The sequence below is a fragment of the Garra rufa genome, chromosome 7, assembly GCF_049309525.1.
Source record: "Garra rufa chromosome 7, GarRuf1.0, whole genome shotgun sequence".
In the NCBI taxonomy this organism is placed as follows: Eukaryota; Metazoa; Chordata; class Actinopteri; order Cypriniformes; family Cyprinidae; genus Garra; species Garra rufa.
The window spans coordinates 38,199,602-38,217,264 of record NC_133367.1 but is presented as its reverse complement, the minus strand read 5'-3'; the positions used below and the strand labels follow the sequence as shown (position 1 = coordinate 38,217,264).

Sequence of the window (17,663 nt, the reverse complement as noted above, 5' to 3'; positions counted from 1 at the left end):
GCTGATATACAATAAAAACATTGACAGCCAATCAGAATCCACCAGACTTGAGCATTTAAATTAAGGCCTATCATTATGGTTATCTTTGTCAAAAGTACAAAATTTAAAAAATGTGCATTAAGCACTCAAAATGCTCGTGGAAAAATGCTGGTATCATCACATTTTTGTCACATTTCAGTACCGACTGATACCGAAGTCTGTACTTTTGACAACACTAGTTAGGTACCTTTATAGTTAGGATATCTAAAATACTCAAAGTCAAACTTTTCCACAAATCCGCAGTAATCAGTTTGGGTTAACAAGGTTTTTTTTTTTTATTGCGCAAATACATTAATACTAAATAAATAAATAAATAAAAACAATGCAAATGTACAGAATTAATGTAGTAGGTTTCATATGACTAGGGATGAAAAACATCAATTATTAAAATAATAATAATATATTTTTTTTAATTAAATAAACTTTTAAAAAACGAGGCAGAAAGTGAAAGTGTTGTTTGTCTTTATTATTATTATTTTTTGTTTGTTTTAGCCTGCTTGGTAGAAACAAAGTAATCATTAAAAATACATATATTTAATTTTTTACTTGCTGTATTAATTATAAGCCAATATAAGATGCAACATACAAAGTTTTTTTTTTTCATTAAACAATTTTTTTTTCTTATTATAATTTTTAGAACAAGGAACACACAAGGGCAATAACATATAAATTACATCAAAACAAATATGATAATAAAAAAATCTAATAAATAAAATAAAATAGGGAACGCGATAAGAAAATCACATGTCCGTTCATTATTCAAAGAATCAATTTAAGGCTTTAAAATAATTCACAGGGTTTTCTCGCTTTGTTATTTCTATTTTAAAATTAGTTAAATTATTTTGTTCACTGCCTATTTGCATTTGTGAATAAAGAATTTCCCATATATAATTAGTAAATTCACAATATACCAAATAATGAAGTTAACAGTAATCTCATTATATTAAACAAATAAATTTTACACATGTTGTGATCGGCCGCATTTCAGAGCAGCAGCGACTTCCGCTGCCTGCTATTATTTCCAGGGCGTCGCAACGTCACTTCCCCCTCTTCTTCTGGACTGTCTTCGGTAGAGGCAGGCCAAACGGTGAGCGGAATAAAATCTCAATTCATCCTTTAATATCTTGATTAAAATAAACGTTTTTCAATTCATAGCGTTGTATTAGTGTTCAGTGTATTTAAATGTGCTGATATTGCGGTTCGCGGAGTGATATAATAAGCGATATTTATTTTATATACCACACCGGCTCTGTACATGGCGGCCATTGGTGTGATAAATGTGAAGCGCTGAAGTCACAAAATGTATTACATATTACTCTGCTCGCTTTAACATTACAACAGAGTTATTTTATACCACAAACTAGATTATTTAGACTTTCCAGACGTTTATTATAGCATGTTGCATTTAGTGCTAGTTGCATGTGTTGTGCATGTTGCGTCGTTTATACTGTAGATAATGTGTAGTCTTTAGTTTGCTGTCTTACTATCTGTTTTAAACGATTAAAGTTTGCGGTACGCTCATTAATATCGCACGCTTTAGTTCGTTTGGTCTTGTTGACATAACAGGTTTTTGGACGAAAGCTTACAGCAGGCTAACATTGCTAATACACATGCTACATGCCAAAGTAGATTGCTTTGGTTTAAGCTGCGAGTCATGTAGACTGTTTATATAGAATTACTAAATTGTGTATGCATTTATTTTGTTTTTAAACTCATTCATTTCTGCATGTTTACTCTGTAGGCATCATGACTCAACTTCGACCCCTCAGGAGACCTAGGATCGTCAAGAAAAGGACTAAAAAATTCATCAGACATCAGTCCGATCGCTATGTCAAGATCAAGGTAGAAATATCAGAAGTTTTTTCTGAAGTCATGGTTTCGAAGCTATGAAAAGTTGTGAAAATAATGTAAATTAGCACAGATGTTTTTCTAGTTGATGTTGGGGTTGCATAAATGTTTTCTAAATGGTATTGGCCTAATATGTATTCCAAGCATTTATACCTAAAGTAGCTTTCAGCGTTTTTAGCAAAAATGCATTTTAAGTGTTTCCATTGTTAACATATACATCTTGAGTAATTTATCCAAGCATGTGTTTCATTTTGAGTTTTGACCTGATGTTTAATCCAAGTCAGTCAAATCTTTAGATCTGATCAGCTCTACAATACTTCAGACTTTCAGCTCAAAGTTGCCTGAAGTGCATTATCCAAGTTATTTTCCATAATCGCTGGACAAACCATGAAGTCATTGATCAGAAAAGCACACTTGTTCTCAAATCTGTAGCTGTAGCAGTTTAAATGTTTTTCAGACATGACGTTTGTTCATTTTGAAGGATTAGTTCACCTGAACAAAAGTGTACAGATAATTTACTCACCCCCTTGTCATCCAAGATGTTCATGTCTGTTTTTAGTTATAAATAATTGCTTTTTGATAAACACTTTAAGAATTTTCTCCATATAGTGGACTTCTATGGTGCCTCCGATTTTGAATTGCCAAAATGCAGCTCTAAACGATCCCAACCGAGAAAGAAGGTTCTTATCTTAGTGAAACGATCGGCCATTTTCTTAAATACATTAAAATTTGACACTTTTTAACCTCAAATGCTCGTCGTCTTACTCTGGTTCAATACAGTTAGGGTATGTCCAAAAAAAATTTGGATTCACTTTCTTCTCCAACTTCAAAATAGTCCTACATCGCTGCAGAAGTACCGACCCAGTGTTTACAAAGTAATTGCGCAAAGATGATCAAACACCATTTAAAAAAAAAAAAAAAAAAAAAGGTAAAAGTATGGTGATTTGAAGTTGGAGGAAAACATGAGAAGTCTTGAACCGGAATACACAGAGTATATGCAAAGCTAGACAAGATGAGCATTTGAGGTTTAAAAAGTATATAAATTCTACTTTTTTTCAAGAAATAACCAATCGTTTCACTAGATTAGACCTTTCTTCTTCGTCTGGGATCGTTTGGAGCCCTTTGAAGATGCATTTAAACTGCGTTTTTGTAAGTTCAAACTTGTGGTCACCATTGAAGTCCACTATATGGAGAATTCCTGAAGTGTTAGTTTAAAAAAAAAAATAATAATTTCTTTATGACTGAAGATAGAAAGACATGAACATCTTGGATGACGAGGGCGTGAGTAAATTTGTTTTGGAAGTGAACTAATCCTTTAAGAGTAGTCCAACATACTTTCTCAGCTAGTTTTAGCCTTCAGTTACATCCAGGATCTAATATGAACAATCTCCCTTCAGGAAAACTGGAGGAAGCCCAGAGGTATTGACAACAGAGTGCGCAGGCGCTTCAAGGGTCAGATGTTGATGCCCAACATTGGTTATGGTAGCAACAAAAGAACCAAACACATGCTGCCCTCTGGATTCAGGAAGTTCCTGGTCCACAATGTCAAGGAACTTGAAGTCCTCATGATGAGCAACAAGTAAGATTGTTATATATTGCTGCTTTTTATACTTCATTTAAGAAAGTCAACGTGTCTTTATCTCTCTGATAATACCTGGTGAATTGCCTGTATTCATCTCGGGTGTTGAATTCAGAGAAATAGCATGGCGGAGGAAAAACCCATTCCACCTCTAGCTCTCGCCATAGCCAGTAGGTGGAAGATAACCTGCAACAAGTGACTAACGCTTGTATTTGGGTCTCCTTCTTTGAATAGATTAAGATTGTGATGTTTGTAAATGGATAACTTAAATTTCACTGTTGAATGCTGCATTTGCTTATTGTTTTTAAAATGAGAATATGATAATCTAAAGGTTACTCTTTCTCTATAGGTCCCATTGTGCAGAGATCGCCCACAATGTGTCTTCAAAGAACAGGAAGCTCATTGTAGAAAGGGCTGCTCAGCTGGCCATCAAGGTCACAAACCCCAACGCCAGACTCCGCAGCGAGGAGAACGAATAAATTGGTTATCTTGTTGTCTTTTCAATAAAGTGGAAAAAGAGGAACTACACTTGTCTCACCTCTTAATTTTAAGGTTCTGTCACAGAGTTTTTTGCCTGCCCAGGTCCTGGAGACTCTCAGGGCTCTATGCTTACCTTTTTTATATATTTTTTTTCTCCATAATCAAATCTTATTAAAAATTTGCGTTTCCATTGCGAGGTGATATTTGACTAAAAAGTGATTTACAAGGGAATTTTGCTTTTACCATTGTAATGGCATTTTGACAACATTATTGAAAGTATGTCATCTTTTGTCAGGTTTTTTTTTTAAACTATATAATTTAAATTAGCATTTCTAATTAAAACAGAATAAGAACAAGTTGAATACGAATAAGTTAAAAATAAAATATTAATGTATTTGTACTACAGAGGTGGCACAGAAGAACACAAGTGGCTTGTAGGTGAATTTTCATGTTTAATGGGGCTCAGAGGTGGCATGAGTGCAGTCAAATTCATGTTGAGAATGTTTTAAATGTGAAAATGTTGAATACAGAAATATCAAATGATATAAGTAACTGAAAAGATACTTTAAAAATGAAAAAATCTGCCAGTAGGTGGTGGCAAATTACTGATTTATTTACTGAATCATATCGTTCATTTGATTTGTTCGAACGGCTGATTCATTTGGGGATAAAGCAAGTGACACTATAACAACTCATTTAAAAACGCACGTTCATTCATAAATGAAACATTGGTGTTTGAATGGAAATGTGCAGAGGCTCTGTTGTGACTTGCTTCGGACCATTTTTGACGATGAAATCGAGCAAAATCAGGCAATGTAAGTCTCTTAATATTATTGTCTTGTTTATTTAACTGTTGTATTAAATATCTCATTTACAAACTTAAATCATTAAAAGATCTCATAAAGTTCCATTATAATCAACGAAGCTCTCCACACTGCACAATGAATCTCTTATTTACACTCTCTCTACACTTTGTTTAATGAAAGGATTCGTAAGATATGTCTGCGATACATTACTCAACGTTGAGAAAACGTGTAGAAACTTTTAAAGCTCCCCTCAGCGCAAACAAATATGTTGATCGGGTCAGTCTCATATGGTGCTCCTAAATATTTTTTCATAGTCGCACGTAGTAATTTTCAGTCACACTGTAGAGCTGTGACTCTAGTAATGAGCTGGTGGCCTGAATCAGATGTGTTTATGGAGATGTAAAATGTCCACTGTTGGGTAAGCTCCAGAAACAGGATTGAAAACCCTTGGTCTAAAATGGGGATTCTCAAATCTGGCTCACGAGATCCTATTTTCTGCTGAGTTGAACTCCAACCCTGATCAAACTCGCCTATTTGTGGTTTTCTAATGATCTTGAAGACATTGATTAGCATGCTCAGGTGCACAGGTCTTCAACCCTGTTTCTGGGAACCCACTATCCTGCAGAGTCCAGCTACAACCCTAATCAAGTAGCTAATCAAGCTCCACAAAATTGCTTGAAAATACACAGGTAGGTGTGCTGGAACAGGTTAGAAATAAACTTTGCAGGACAATAGGTCCCCAGGAGCAGAGTTGAAGACCTTTCCTTAGTTGTGTTTGATTAGGGTTAAAGCTAAACTCTGTAGAAAAGTAGATCTTACGAGACAGATTTGAGGATGCCTGGTCAGAAGATGTAGGTTCAGTAATAATGTTTTTAATAATGTTTTTATTTTCACAACAAAACTAGTCCATTGCTGATTCTGCAATTCCAATACAAACCATAGCATAAACGGCAGTCACAAGTCCTAACTGGTGTCCATCGATTCCACAGCTCCTGTTAAGGGGTCTCCTTGAAGGCTTTCGAAGATGGTGGCCATCTCTGAGTTGCTTCTGATCTGATTGGCGAAGTCTGCCATAGCAGGGCTCTTCTCCACCTCGCTGATGGACAGCAGGGCGGCGACTGCACGCATGGCAGAGCGCCTCAACTCTTCCTGTTTCTCAAACTCTTGCTTCACTGAACCAGCTTTCACCTTTGTATTAAAAAAGATAGCAGTTTATTGAGAAGTATTCAAAGACAACATCCCATATTTTGTTACAAACTGCTGTCATGCTAAGTCTTACCTTTGTAGTGCAAGTAGCTTTTAGTGGTTCCACTAATCTGTCCAGCCTTTGTACCACAGCGGCTGGACAGAGTTTAGAAAGTCTGGCGAGCATAATGAAGGTCAACATCTGAAAAACCAGAAACATGAGCATCTTAAATAGATCAATAGTCAAAATGTTTTGTTTTTTTCAGTCTGTACCTCACTGAAAGTACTTACTTTAATGTCATAGTGATCTTTCAGGCCTTCTTCAACATGGTTCAGAAATTCGAAGATGTCCAAACAGTCCAAGCAGCTGTCCAGCAGGGTGTACATACATTCAAATGCCGCCTTGCGGACGTCCAAACCATCATCTACTGTGTGCTTGAATGGGCCCATCTCAACCTGAGACATGATTTAAAGGGTTATTTCACCCAAAAATGCTCACTCACCCTCATGTTCCAAACCCCTAAGACCTTCCTTTGTTTTCGGAAGACAAATTAAGATATTTTTGATAAATCCAAGGCCTCTCTGATACTGCATAGACAGCAAGAATCCTTCCACGTTCAAGGCCTAGAAAGGTACCAAGAAAATCTACAAAATAGTCCTTGTAACATCAGTGGTTCATTCAGTCATGATACTCTCCAAGATAGCACTAGGCTGACGCAGAGGGGAATAATTCTTGAATAAAGGGTTGGGTTTGTTTGCTTGTTTTTTTTTCACACAAAAAGTATTCTCGTAACTTCATAAAATTATGACTGAACCACTGATGTCACATAGACTATTTTAACAATGTCCTTACTACCTTTCTGGGCCTTGAATTTGGAAAGACCCTTGCTGTCTATGCAGGGTCAGAAAGCTCTTGGATTTCATCAAAAATATCTTCATTTGTGTTACAAAGATGAATAAAAGTATTACGGGTTTGGAACAACATGAGGGTGAGTAACTAATCACAAACTTTAAATTTTTTGGTGTTTTTAACATTCATAATTTGTACCTCTCTGACAAGGTCTTTTCTGATCTGGGTTTCCTTGTATAGATGTGGGAGAAGTGATGTCAGAAGTCCACGAATGAGGGAGGGTTTGTTGTGGGCGGCTGAATTGAACATGACTAAAGCCACTCGCCGAACATTGAGGTCAGGATCCTGGAGTGTTTTCAGGAAGTCACCTAATAGAAGAATTACAATATAAGTCAATAGTGCTAGGATATAAGACAGTATCTATCATGTATTTATCTATATATAAGTACAAATGTGCAGTTTACCAATGCATCCTTTGAGGAGTGAGTCGATGGGCATGGGGTGGTCTACAATGGTGAACTTCACTGCAGTTACAACCGTACTGCGGGAAAGGGGAGACCCTGGAAGAACAATAAATATTGCGTTTTGCTTATATACTGTATGTGATTGATTAAAACCACATTGTTTGAAACTAGCCCATTATCTACCAAGTAAATTCAAGGTAACATTATTACCTGAGGACAGTTGTTTCTTCAGCCTTGGTAGGAGGTCAGATGGACTGACCAATGTGAGTTTCCCCAAACATTCAGCTACAATATTGCGAGTACCCTCTTCTGCACATTCACAGTGCTTGAAAAGCAAAGACCAGATGTTCTCCACGTGAGGCTTGAGACTTTCAGCCGACAGAGCGCTGATCATCTCTTTGAGGGAGTGCAGAAGCAGGTATTGTCTCTTTGGCTGGCTGCCAATCTCCTTGAGCATGAATGGCAGATACTCCCCCAAGTTTCCGACACAAATGTTTCCCAAAGCAAAAGATGCGGCAGACTTGACTTCCTCGTTAGGAGAACCAAAGGCTTCCATAATGACTCCCTTCAGTTCCTTCTGACCTTCGAAGTTCATAAAACGTCCAATCTCCCCAAGGCACAGTAACGAGAGAATCCTCACTGATTCTGAAGATTTTGGGTTCTTAACCTCCTGGATAAGGTTGGTGACCACTCCAGAAGCCTCTTTGGGACAAGCCGTTGACAACGCTGCTATACACTTGGCCACAGAGTAGTAGGACTGTTTATGCACGGACATGGAGTCAGTCGACTTTGAATCGTAGAAAGGGGCCCTCAAGGCTTTCAGCAAGTCACTGTAACTCATGTTGTTGGCCTTCGTTGCTACAAGAACCTGGAAAAACTCAAGTATTGAATTAAGAGCACCTCCTTGTAGCAGTGGAGAATGGACTAAGTTAAGCACTTCAGGTAAGATCATCCCCCCAATCTTGCTCAAAGAGGACGGGCAAACTTTGGCCATACAGGTGATCAGCGTTATGGATACTTGTGAGATATGCATATCGCTCTCCTGAATCAAAGCAGGCACCTCACTCAGTATGGACTCTATCAGAGGTGGCTTGAAACTGTCGCTGTAGTTTGTGACCATCACATTCAGGGCCGTTATCGTGTTCAACTTCAGGGCCCGCTGGTTTTTCCGCAAGAAGGATCCAAGCATTGGAATCGCCTCCGTCAAAATGGGTCTTAAGTCGATTTTAAGTGACGAGGAAGCAACAAGAGTCAAAGTCTTCACTGCGACGAGTCTGGTGATTTCGTTTTTAAGCCTCTCCAGAAATATCTGCAAGGTGGGCTGCAGGTCACCGCCAAGCTGGTCGCCAAAATGACTCAAAATGTGGCCCATGCAGAAAATGGCTCGCTCTTTCACCTCTTGGTCTATGTCAGCTGCCTTCAACCTCTTCGAGGTGCAAGCGAATATGTTCTTTATGTAAGGCTTGGCATCAAAAGAGATGGGCTTGTCCAGAGGCCGCATGAGTTTGACAATCTGCTGTGTGACTTGGAGGGCCTCGGATGTGATTTTATAAAACGGGTCTTCGACGCATTGGATCACCGGTGGTAAGATAACGCTAATGTGTGGGTGGAAAGTCTCTGGGCTGTGACTACTTAAGAGAACACTGAGGAAAGCAAGGGCATCAATCTTCATATTTGAAGAGGTCGACTTGTCTGTCAAGGAGTAAATAATACCTAAAGAGAGATAAAAGCCTGAAATTAATGAATGCACTGAAAATAATATGCCATAAAACTGTTTAAAAAGCACAACTAGATGCAAGAGGTCCAAAGGCAACTTAATAGGTGTCAAGTTGGAGCTAAATTGAGTTTAGACTCCTCTGTATAAGAGTGTCTGAATGTCAAAAGCCAGTAGAACCCATTATAACCAGTAATACTGTCTATGATGGATACAAAGCAGTAAGTTACCAAATAGTAAACTGATGCCCTGTTTGACTTCTGACAAAAAGGACAACTGATTTGTAAAGTTCACTTTGACGTGTCACGTGTAGACAGCTTCAAGCAGTTGAAGCACGATGCAGGACTATAGTCTCCCACAGATGTAGACATGGTGCAAGTCCCCACTTCAAATGTGATCTACAGGTGTGTTTAACTGCAGGACACCGGCCCTCCAGGACCGAATTTGGACGTCCCTGGGCTATGGTCATGCATCGTGCTTCAACTGCTTGAACAGTGCTGGGCAACTTCAGTCCTGGAGGGCTACTGTCCTGCAGAGTTTAGCTCCAACCCTAATAAAACACACCTGAATAAGCTTATCAGTGTCTTCAAGATCACTAGAAAGCTATAGGCAAGAGTGTTTGATTACAGTTCGAGCTAAACTCTGCAGGACAGTGGCCCTCCTAGACCGAAGTTGCCCAGCACTGTTCTTGAAGCTGTCTATGCTGGACATGTCAAAAATTGTCTTTCATGTCAGATGTTAAATGGGGCATTAGTTTACTATTGGAAACTCACTGCTTTACACCCATTGCAGATAATGGTTCTACTGGCTTTTGACATTCAGACAAAGGGGTGTCCTAACTTGGTCTTGGAAAGCCAGTGTCCTGCAGAGTTTAACTCCATCTTGCTTCAACACACCTGCCTCAAAGTTTCTAGTATGCCTAGTAAGACCTTGATTAGCTGGTTCAGATGTATTTAATTTGGGTTGAAGATAAACTCTGCAGGACATTGGCCCTCCAGGACCAGGTTTGGACCCACCCTTGCTCTTATATAATGTAGACATATTATGCTAAATCCCTTTTATTCACACCTGGAATTAGGGCTGGTATATGTTCTCCTAGTTGACCAGGCAGTACATTGGCCATCTCTGTCAGAAGACTGAAGCAGCCTTGCCTACACCTCGTGCTTTTCTCCTTTAGCTGTCGGTGTAGGGCTTTTACAATTGTCGGTACCTGTGAGAGCAGGTGAGAGCAGTTTTTAGAAGATGTGCACCTGGTACTGCATGTAAGTTGGGTTGACAACCCGCAAACAGGAGTACCTGTTTCTTTAAGAGAGTGACCGCTGGCTCTTCTTTAGCCCCCGTATCCAAAGTTGGGCCGTGAGGGTGTCTGGATTGTCTGAGCAAAGCCACGAAGGCTGAGAAGATATCAGTCTTAACATTCTCCTCACGTTCTTTGAAGCGGGACACCAACGTTGGGCTCACGGATCCATAGAGCTCCACCAGCAGATCTCTACGACTGCTGATTATCGCCTCCAGACATTTCACAGAGGAACGCCGCACCTTCCAGCTCATGTCATCATCGTCACTGTATTCATCATCAGACTCTATAGATTACAAGTGAGTCGACTGTGAAAAACATGCTCTGAGTAGGCAGCACTACATCCGCCATCTGCCTCAGTACCATTAGTAATAATCTGTAAATCTTTTCAAAAGGATACTATTAATTGATTTTTACTCTAAAAGTTGTATAATGATGGTCATAAACATCACCCTGATCTTCATCTTCTCTGTCCTCAATGTCCATACTGTCATCCTCGTCATCGTCAGCATCATAGTTGTAATTGGGGTCATATGTGATATAATTCAAACACAACTTGATGATGGCTTGGATGTGAGGGGACATTTCCTTCGGACATCTGTAAAAAAAAAAAAACAGAAAATAATTTCTGACTTACAAATATCCACCGTATTTTTCAATGTGGAAGAGGTGCCCAAAATAAGGTGGATAAACATACAGTAATAAAATAAAATAGTAATAAAGATAACAAAATAAGATATTATTATAATTATTATAATAAAAATCAACATAATTAATTAAAAAAAAAACAATAAAATAAAAACATGATATAACTTATATCAAAATAATATAATAAAATGCTACAAAATGACAGAACATTATAATGGCCTAATTTAAATCAATATACTTTAATAAAATAAAATGAGTCAAAAAAATGACCAAATATGATATGATGCAAGCCAACATAATAAAACTAAACAAAAACAATACAATATAAATAATATAATGAAAACAATATATAATTTGAATAGTGCTAATAGATAATTTAATTCATTGCACCCAAACTAAAATGTTTTGTTTATATATGTGTGTATATATTTATAATATAATATATAAAGACACACATACACTATATATATTTTGAAAATATTTGAATGTAAATACTTATATTCATATAATTTATATTATATATAAATATATGTAATATATAAACATAAAATTTTTTTTTTAAATATATACATTCACGCATGTATTTATATATATATATATATATATATATATATATATATATATATATATATACATAATAAATATACACACATACATATATTATGTAAACAAAAGCATTGCATTTTTGATGCAATTAATCGCAATTAATCATTGCCCAGGGCTAAATTTAAACCAATATACTGTAATAAAATGAGTAAAAAAATTACCAAAATTATATAATGTAAACCAACATGAAACAAATTTAATAAAAATTACAAAAATGTTATAATTAATACCAAAATAGTATAATAAAATGTTACAAAAATGACAAAACATTAAGTGTTTAAAAAATATATCATAAAATAAAATATAATGTAAACCAAAATAATAAAACAAAATGACAAAACACCTTACAAATGAAACCCAAATCATAAAATAAATGTTACAAAATGCCAAAACATGGTATTATTTAAGCAAACTAAATAAAATAGTGCTGTCAAATGATTCATCACGATTAATCGCATCTAAACTAAAAGTTTTTATTTACATGATATACATGTGTTTGTGTATATTTATTATGTATACATAAATGCACACACATACAGTATATCTTTTGAAAACTGTATTTACATGTATATATTTTCATTCATATAATTAATATTATATAAAAATATATTTAATATAAACGCAACACATTTTTTAATATATCAATGCATTTGTGTGTATTTATATATACAAAATAAACATACACAGCGCACACACATATATTACATAGACAATTTTTTTTATTTTGGATGCAATTTACCACGATTAATCGGGATTGAACGCAAATAATCGCAATTAAATGCGGTTAATCATGATTAATCGTGACTAACCGTTTGACGCAATAAAAATAAAATGTTACAATTAAACGTAAATAATACAATACAAAAATACAAAAAGAATTGCTAAGTTTTAGACCAAATAATATAAAATAATAGTTCTACCTGCTAACAAAAGCTTCAAAAGCTTGAAAGCAGAACTCGCGAAGCTCATCGTCCTCCACGTTACAAAACTTCACCACCATCGGCACAATCTTCTGCAGGTGTTCACCTTCAGATCATAAGACTCCAATACATTACTCCATTCAAAATCTCCAAAATCTTTGTTAGTCTCTTCAGCTCCCTCAAACCATAGCGCTACATTCCCTCAACATTGAGACAGAATTTTATTAGAAGTATTAAATCAGCTCTCACCAATCCTGTGTCCTCCTCGTCTACTGACCGTGGCCAGGCACTGGATGTAGGTGCGGACATTGGCAGTGGGCGGTCCACGGGACAGTTCACCCATGAGGTGTTCGGTGAGTTGTGTGAATAGGGCAGGGCTACAACTAGGCACTAGATGACCCAGAGCGATAATAGAGCGTTTCCTCACAGCCATACGAGGACTCATGAGCTGGGAGAGAAGACTAGTCAGAATTGACGGATGGAAGCTCACCAGAGCAGTGCTCAACCTGAAAAATAATGTAAAAGACTGACAAGTGGATGTTCATAAACACTTGAAGAGTTCATGCAAGTACAAGAGATTTGGACCAACCTGCCCAACATGTCGGAAAGAATATCCAAAGCCTCCAGCTGAATGGACACGTCGTCTTCCATTCCCAAGGCTCCGATCAACTGGGACGTGATCTTCCTACAGACGTTGACTGTGAGGCTCAAACCTTCAACGCAATGCAATAACTATGACTAAAAAGGTCCTAAAAAGATGGAAGCTTCTCAAACATCACCTTGATACCTGTAGATGAAGGTGGAAGTTCAGCGATGACGGTTTTCAAGCCCATGCTGGAAATGTCCCTCAGCTGCTCCTTGTTGGACACCATGTTGGAGCAGAGCGTGTCCACAATCGTCTCCACCTGACACTCCTTCACTTTTCCCACTAGAGGACCTAGACTACTCAAAACCAGAAATAATCTTGATCACAAACTGTAAAGGATGACGTTTAGAAGAACATCTAAGTGAGAAAATACCATTTGACGGCCAGATTCTGCACTTCTCCGTTTTTGTCCTCTAGAAGTTTGAGAAGCATCGCCACAATTTTTCTCTCGCTTTCCTCGTCCAGTTTGATTGAGTCCTTCTGGAGCTCCATCATCAGGTCGTTGGCCGCCATAAACCTGAAAGAAATCAGTGTACCATGGTAATGGTAGTGGTAATCTTGGTTGTAGCAAGATGGCACCACAGTACTTTTTTGCCAGCTAACAGCTCATTCAGTTAAAACTTTGTGACTTTATTCTTGAAACATTACGACTTTTTTCTCGTAATATTTCGACTTTTTTCTCAAAACATTTAGACTTTATTCTCAAAACATTTTGAAACACTATACAGTCAGGTCCATATATATATGAAAATTTTATTTCTAACTTTATTCTAGAAACATTTTTAATTTTTCTTGTAATATTTTGACTTTTTTTTTCTCGTAATATTTCAAACTTACTTGCGTAATATTTCAAATTTATTTTCGAAACCTTTTCTTCTTTATTCTCGTAATATTTCGCCTTTATTCTTGAAACATTTTAACTTTTTTCACAAAGCATTTAGGCTTTTTCTCGAAACTTTTCGATTTTATTCTAGAAACATTTTTACTTTTTCTCGTTATATTTAGACTTTTTTCTCGTAATATTTCAAATTTATTCTTGTAATATTTCGAATTTATTCTCAAAAAAGGTAGTATTTTTTCACGTAATGTTTAGAAATTAATCTCGAAAAATGTAGTCTTTTTCTCTTAATATTTCGACATTATTCTTGAAATATTTCAACTTTATTGAAAATTTAGAATTTTTTTCTCAAAACATTTCGACTTTATTCTGGAAACATTTCGACTTTATTCTTAAAACATTTGGACTTTTTCTCTAAACTTTTCGACTTTATTCTAGAAACATTTGGACTTTTTATCGAAACTTTTAGACTTTATTCTCAAAACATTTTGACTTTATTCTGGAAACATTTCGACTTTATTCTTAAAACATTTGGACTTTTTCTCTAAACTTTTAGACTTTATTCTCAAAACATTTTGACTTTATTCTGGAAACATTTCGACTTTATTCTTAAAACATTTGGACTTTTTCTCTAAACTTTTCGACTTTATTCTAGAAACATTTGGACTTTTTCTCGAAACTTTTAGACTTTATTCTCAAAACATTTTGACTTTATTCTGGAAACATTTCGACTTTATTCTTAAAACATTTGGACTTTTTCTCTAAACTTTTCGACTTTATTCTAGAAACATTTGGACTTTTTCTCGAAACTTTTAGACTTTATTCTCAAAACATTTTGACTTTATTCTGGAAACATTTCGACTTTATTCTTAAAACATTTGGACTTTTTCTCTAAACTTTTCGACTTTATTCTAGAAACATTTGGACTTTTTCTCGAAACTTTTAGACTTTATTCTCAAAACATTTTGACTTTATTCTGGAAACATTTCGACTTTATTCTTAAAACATTTGGACTTTTTCTCTAAACTTTTCGACTTTATTCTAGAAACATTTGGACTTTTTCTCGAAACTTTTAGACTTTATTCTCAAAACATTTTGACTTTATTCTTGAAACATTTCGACTTTATTCTTAAAACATTTGGACTTTTTCTCTAAACTTTTCGACTTTATTCTAGAAACATTTGGACTTTTTCTTGTAATACTGTATTTCGAATTTATTTTTGAAAAATTTAGTCTTTTTTCTTGTAATATTTCGACATTATTCTCGAAACATTTCAACATTATTCTCATAATATTTTGACTTTATTGTCGAAACTTTTCAACTTTATTCTCAAAACATTTCGACTTTATTTTTTTTAAACATTTTGACTTTATACTCAAAACATTTCGACTTTATTTTTTTTAAACATTTTGACTTTATTCTCAAAACATTTAGACTTTATTCTCATAATATTTCAAATCTATTCTCATAATATTTTGACTTTACTCTCGTAGCATTTTGACTTTATTCATATAGTATTTCAATTTTATTCTCAAAATATTTTGACTTTGTTCTTTTAATTTGGGATTTTTTATTTTTTATTTTTTTTACATGGCACTAGAACGCTTTAAATAACAAAATATTTTGAGAATAACCGAATGCTGTAGGAATCATGATAGTTATCATTAATGATGATTTATTTAATATTTAAATAAGTTTGATTGGGTTTAACTTCCCATTTAATTACCAAAAGATGGCTAAAATATAATAGAACAGAATAGTCTACATGTACACTACCAGTTAAAGGTCTCTTTTGCTAATCAAGCCTGCATTAATTTGATCAAAAGTACAGCAAAAACAGTAAAATTGTGAAATATTTTTGCTTTCTATTTGAATATAGTTTAAAATGTAATTTATTCCTGTGATTTCAAGGCTGAATTTTTAGCATCATTACTCCAGTTGTCACATGATCCTTCAGAAGTCATTACAATTATGCTGATTTGCTGCTCAAAAAACATTTATACATTAGTATACATTTAGTACATTAGTATATGTTAAAAACAGCTGAGTGGATTTTTTTTAGGTTTCTTTGATGAATAGAATGTTCAGAAGAACAGCATTCATCTGAAATAGAAATCTTTTGTAACATTATAAATGTCATTATCATCACTTTTGATCAATTTAGAGCATCCTTGATAAATAAAAGTGTTAATTTCTATAATAAATGATTCCGTCTCCGAGCTTTTAAATAGTATCATGTATAATGTTACAAAATGTTTTTATTTCAGATAAATGCTCATCTTTGGATCTTTCTATTCATCAAAGAATCCTGAAAAAAAAAATGTACTCAGCTGTTTTAAATATTCATAATAATGATTAAACAATTTTCTGAGCATCAAATCGGCATATTAGAATGATTTCTGAAGGATCATGTGACACTGAAGACTATTTTAAAACATATTTTAAAATATATTCAAATAGAAAGCAGGTATTTTAAATATTTCAAAATTGTACTGTTTTTGCTGTACTTAGAATTAAATAAATGCAGGCTTGGTGAGCAGAAGAGACTTCTCTAAAACATTAAAAAACTTTTGACAGGTAGTGTATATTGAAATTTCATGCAAACAAATCAGTTTTCACTATGTCCACAGCAGTTTTATAGTCTCAAAAGTCAATGTTTATTCCACTTGAGAGTTTGAAGGTGTAGAATCTAAAAAACTATTCAGAAAATGTTTGAGTTGTATCTAAAAAGTCCAGGCCGTTGCTTTGTCATTGGCCTATTTTTGTAAACATTAGTCAAGAGTCTGAAACATGCGTCTACAACACACACTTGTCTTACCGAAAGTCTTTGTCAGTGGATGTCATTTTTTCCAAAAGGTTAGAAATGTAAAAGGTGACGGTCGACATCTTGCCTGTTTGAAGTGCTGCACTTTATGGCGATGTCAAAATTAATACGTGAAGTTGAGCTTGATGAAGATCATAGCGCCTGGCTGGACACTGGACAGACGGGGACATATGACACTTTCGAAAAGTTATAAATAGACATGAGCGATATATTAATTCAACTTTGCCGTCATCTGCTGGAGTCAATGTGAACTACAGGGTGCGGACGGGGAAAAATTGAGCGGAACCTTTTTTTCGCTCCACCCGGAGCCTTTAGCAACGGAAATACAGTCCGCACTGAGCGGTCAGTCTGCCACGTCGGAAATATTATCAGTAAATTCATTTCTGAAGCTCTGAAGAGCAACCAGGACGATTTTTTTTTAAGTTTTCTGTGGTGAAGGTGGTTGTTGGAGTGATTTAATCAAAATGGTGAGTGTTGTATTATTGAATAAGGTTTGATTTTTCTCAGATATTTGTATAAACCCGGTAGTTCGGCAGCTGATAAATGAAAAAATCTAAACAAACCGGATTCTGTAGTTTTACAGTCAGTAAGTTGATAGAAAATACAATGCATTGTTAGATGTCAAAAGTGTTTTTGAGACTAGAGCAACTTTTAGTTGTTTAGTTATGATTAGATTACTAAACATCTTTCTAAAACAGCTCTGATCAAATCAAATCAAATGATATGATATGATTTGATTCTGGTAAATATACTACCAGTCAAAAGTTTTTGAACCGTAATGTTTTTAACGAATTTTCTGCTCACCAAGCCTGCATTTGTTTGATTCAAAGTACAGCAAAAGCAGTGATATTGTGAAATATTTTTTCTATTTAAACTGTTTTCTGTTTAAATATATTTTAAAATGAAAAAGCTGAGTCA

General features: G+C 35.3%; 2 protein-coding genes across 2 annotated transcripts; one reads left to right on the top strand and one right to left on the bottom strand.

The window, feature by feature from the left end:
- The first annotated feature begins 1,072 nt into the window (after positions 1–1,072).
- Positions 1,073–3,994, top strand: LOC141339220 (large ribosomal subunit protein eL32). The gene is made up of 4 exons (XM_073844848.1): positions 1,073–1,126; positions 1,781–1,881; positions 3,285–3,466; positions 3,816–3,994. Exons 2-4 carry the CDS (start codon positions 1,786–1,788, stop codon positions 3,943–3,945), a joined length of 408 nt encoding a protein of 135 aa, XP_073700949.1. The 5' UTR covers positions 1,073–1,126; positions 1,781–1,785; the 3' UTR covers positions 3,946–3,994.
- Positions 3,995–5,621: 1,627 nt separating this feature from the next.
- On the bottom strand, positions 5,622–16,882 carry cand2 (cullin-associated and neddylation-dissociated 2 (putative)). Its single transcript, XM_073844845.1, has 15 exons — positions 16,740–16,882; positions 13,456–13,599; positions 13,224–13,378; positions 13,026–13,149; positions 12,686–12,942; positions 12,437–12,542; positions 10,715–10,860; positions 10,262–10,548; positions 10,034–10,175; positions 7,462–8,964; positions 7,252–7,347; positions 6,986–7,155; positions 6,229–6,393; positions 6,032–6,139; positions 5,622–5,940 (listed from the first exon to the last, which is right to left on the bottom strand). The coding sequence occupies exons 1-15, from the start codon at positions 16,805–16,807 to the stop codon at positions 5,716–5,718; spliced, it is 3,696 nt and encodes a 1,231-aa protein (XP_073700946.1). The 5' UTR covers positions 16,808–16,882; the 3' UTR covers positions 5,622–5,715.
- Between the last annotated feature and the right edge of the window lie 781 nt (positions 16,883–17,663).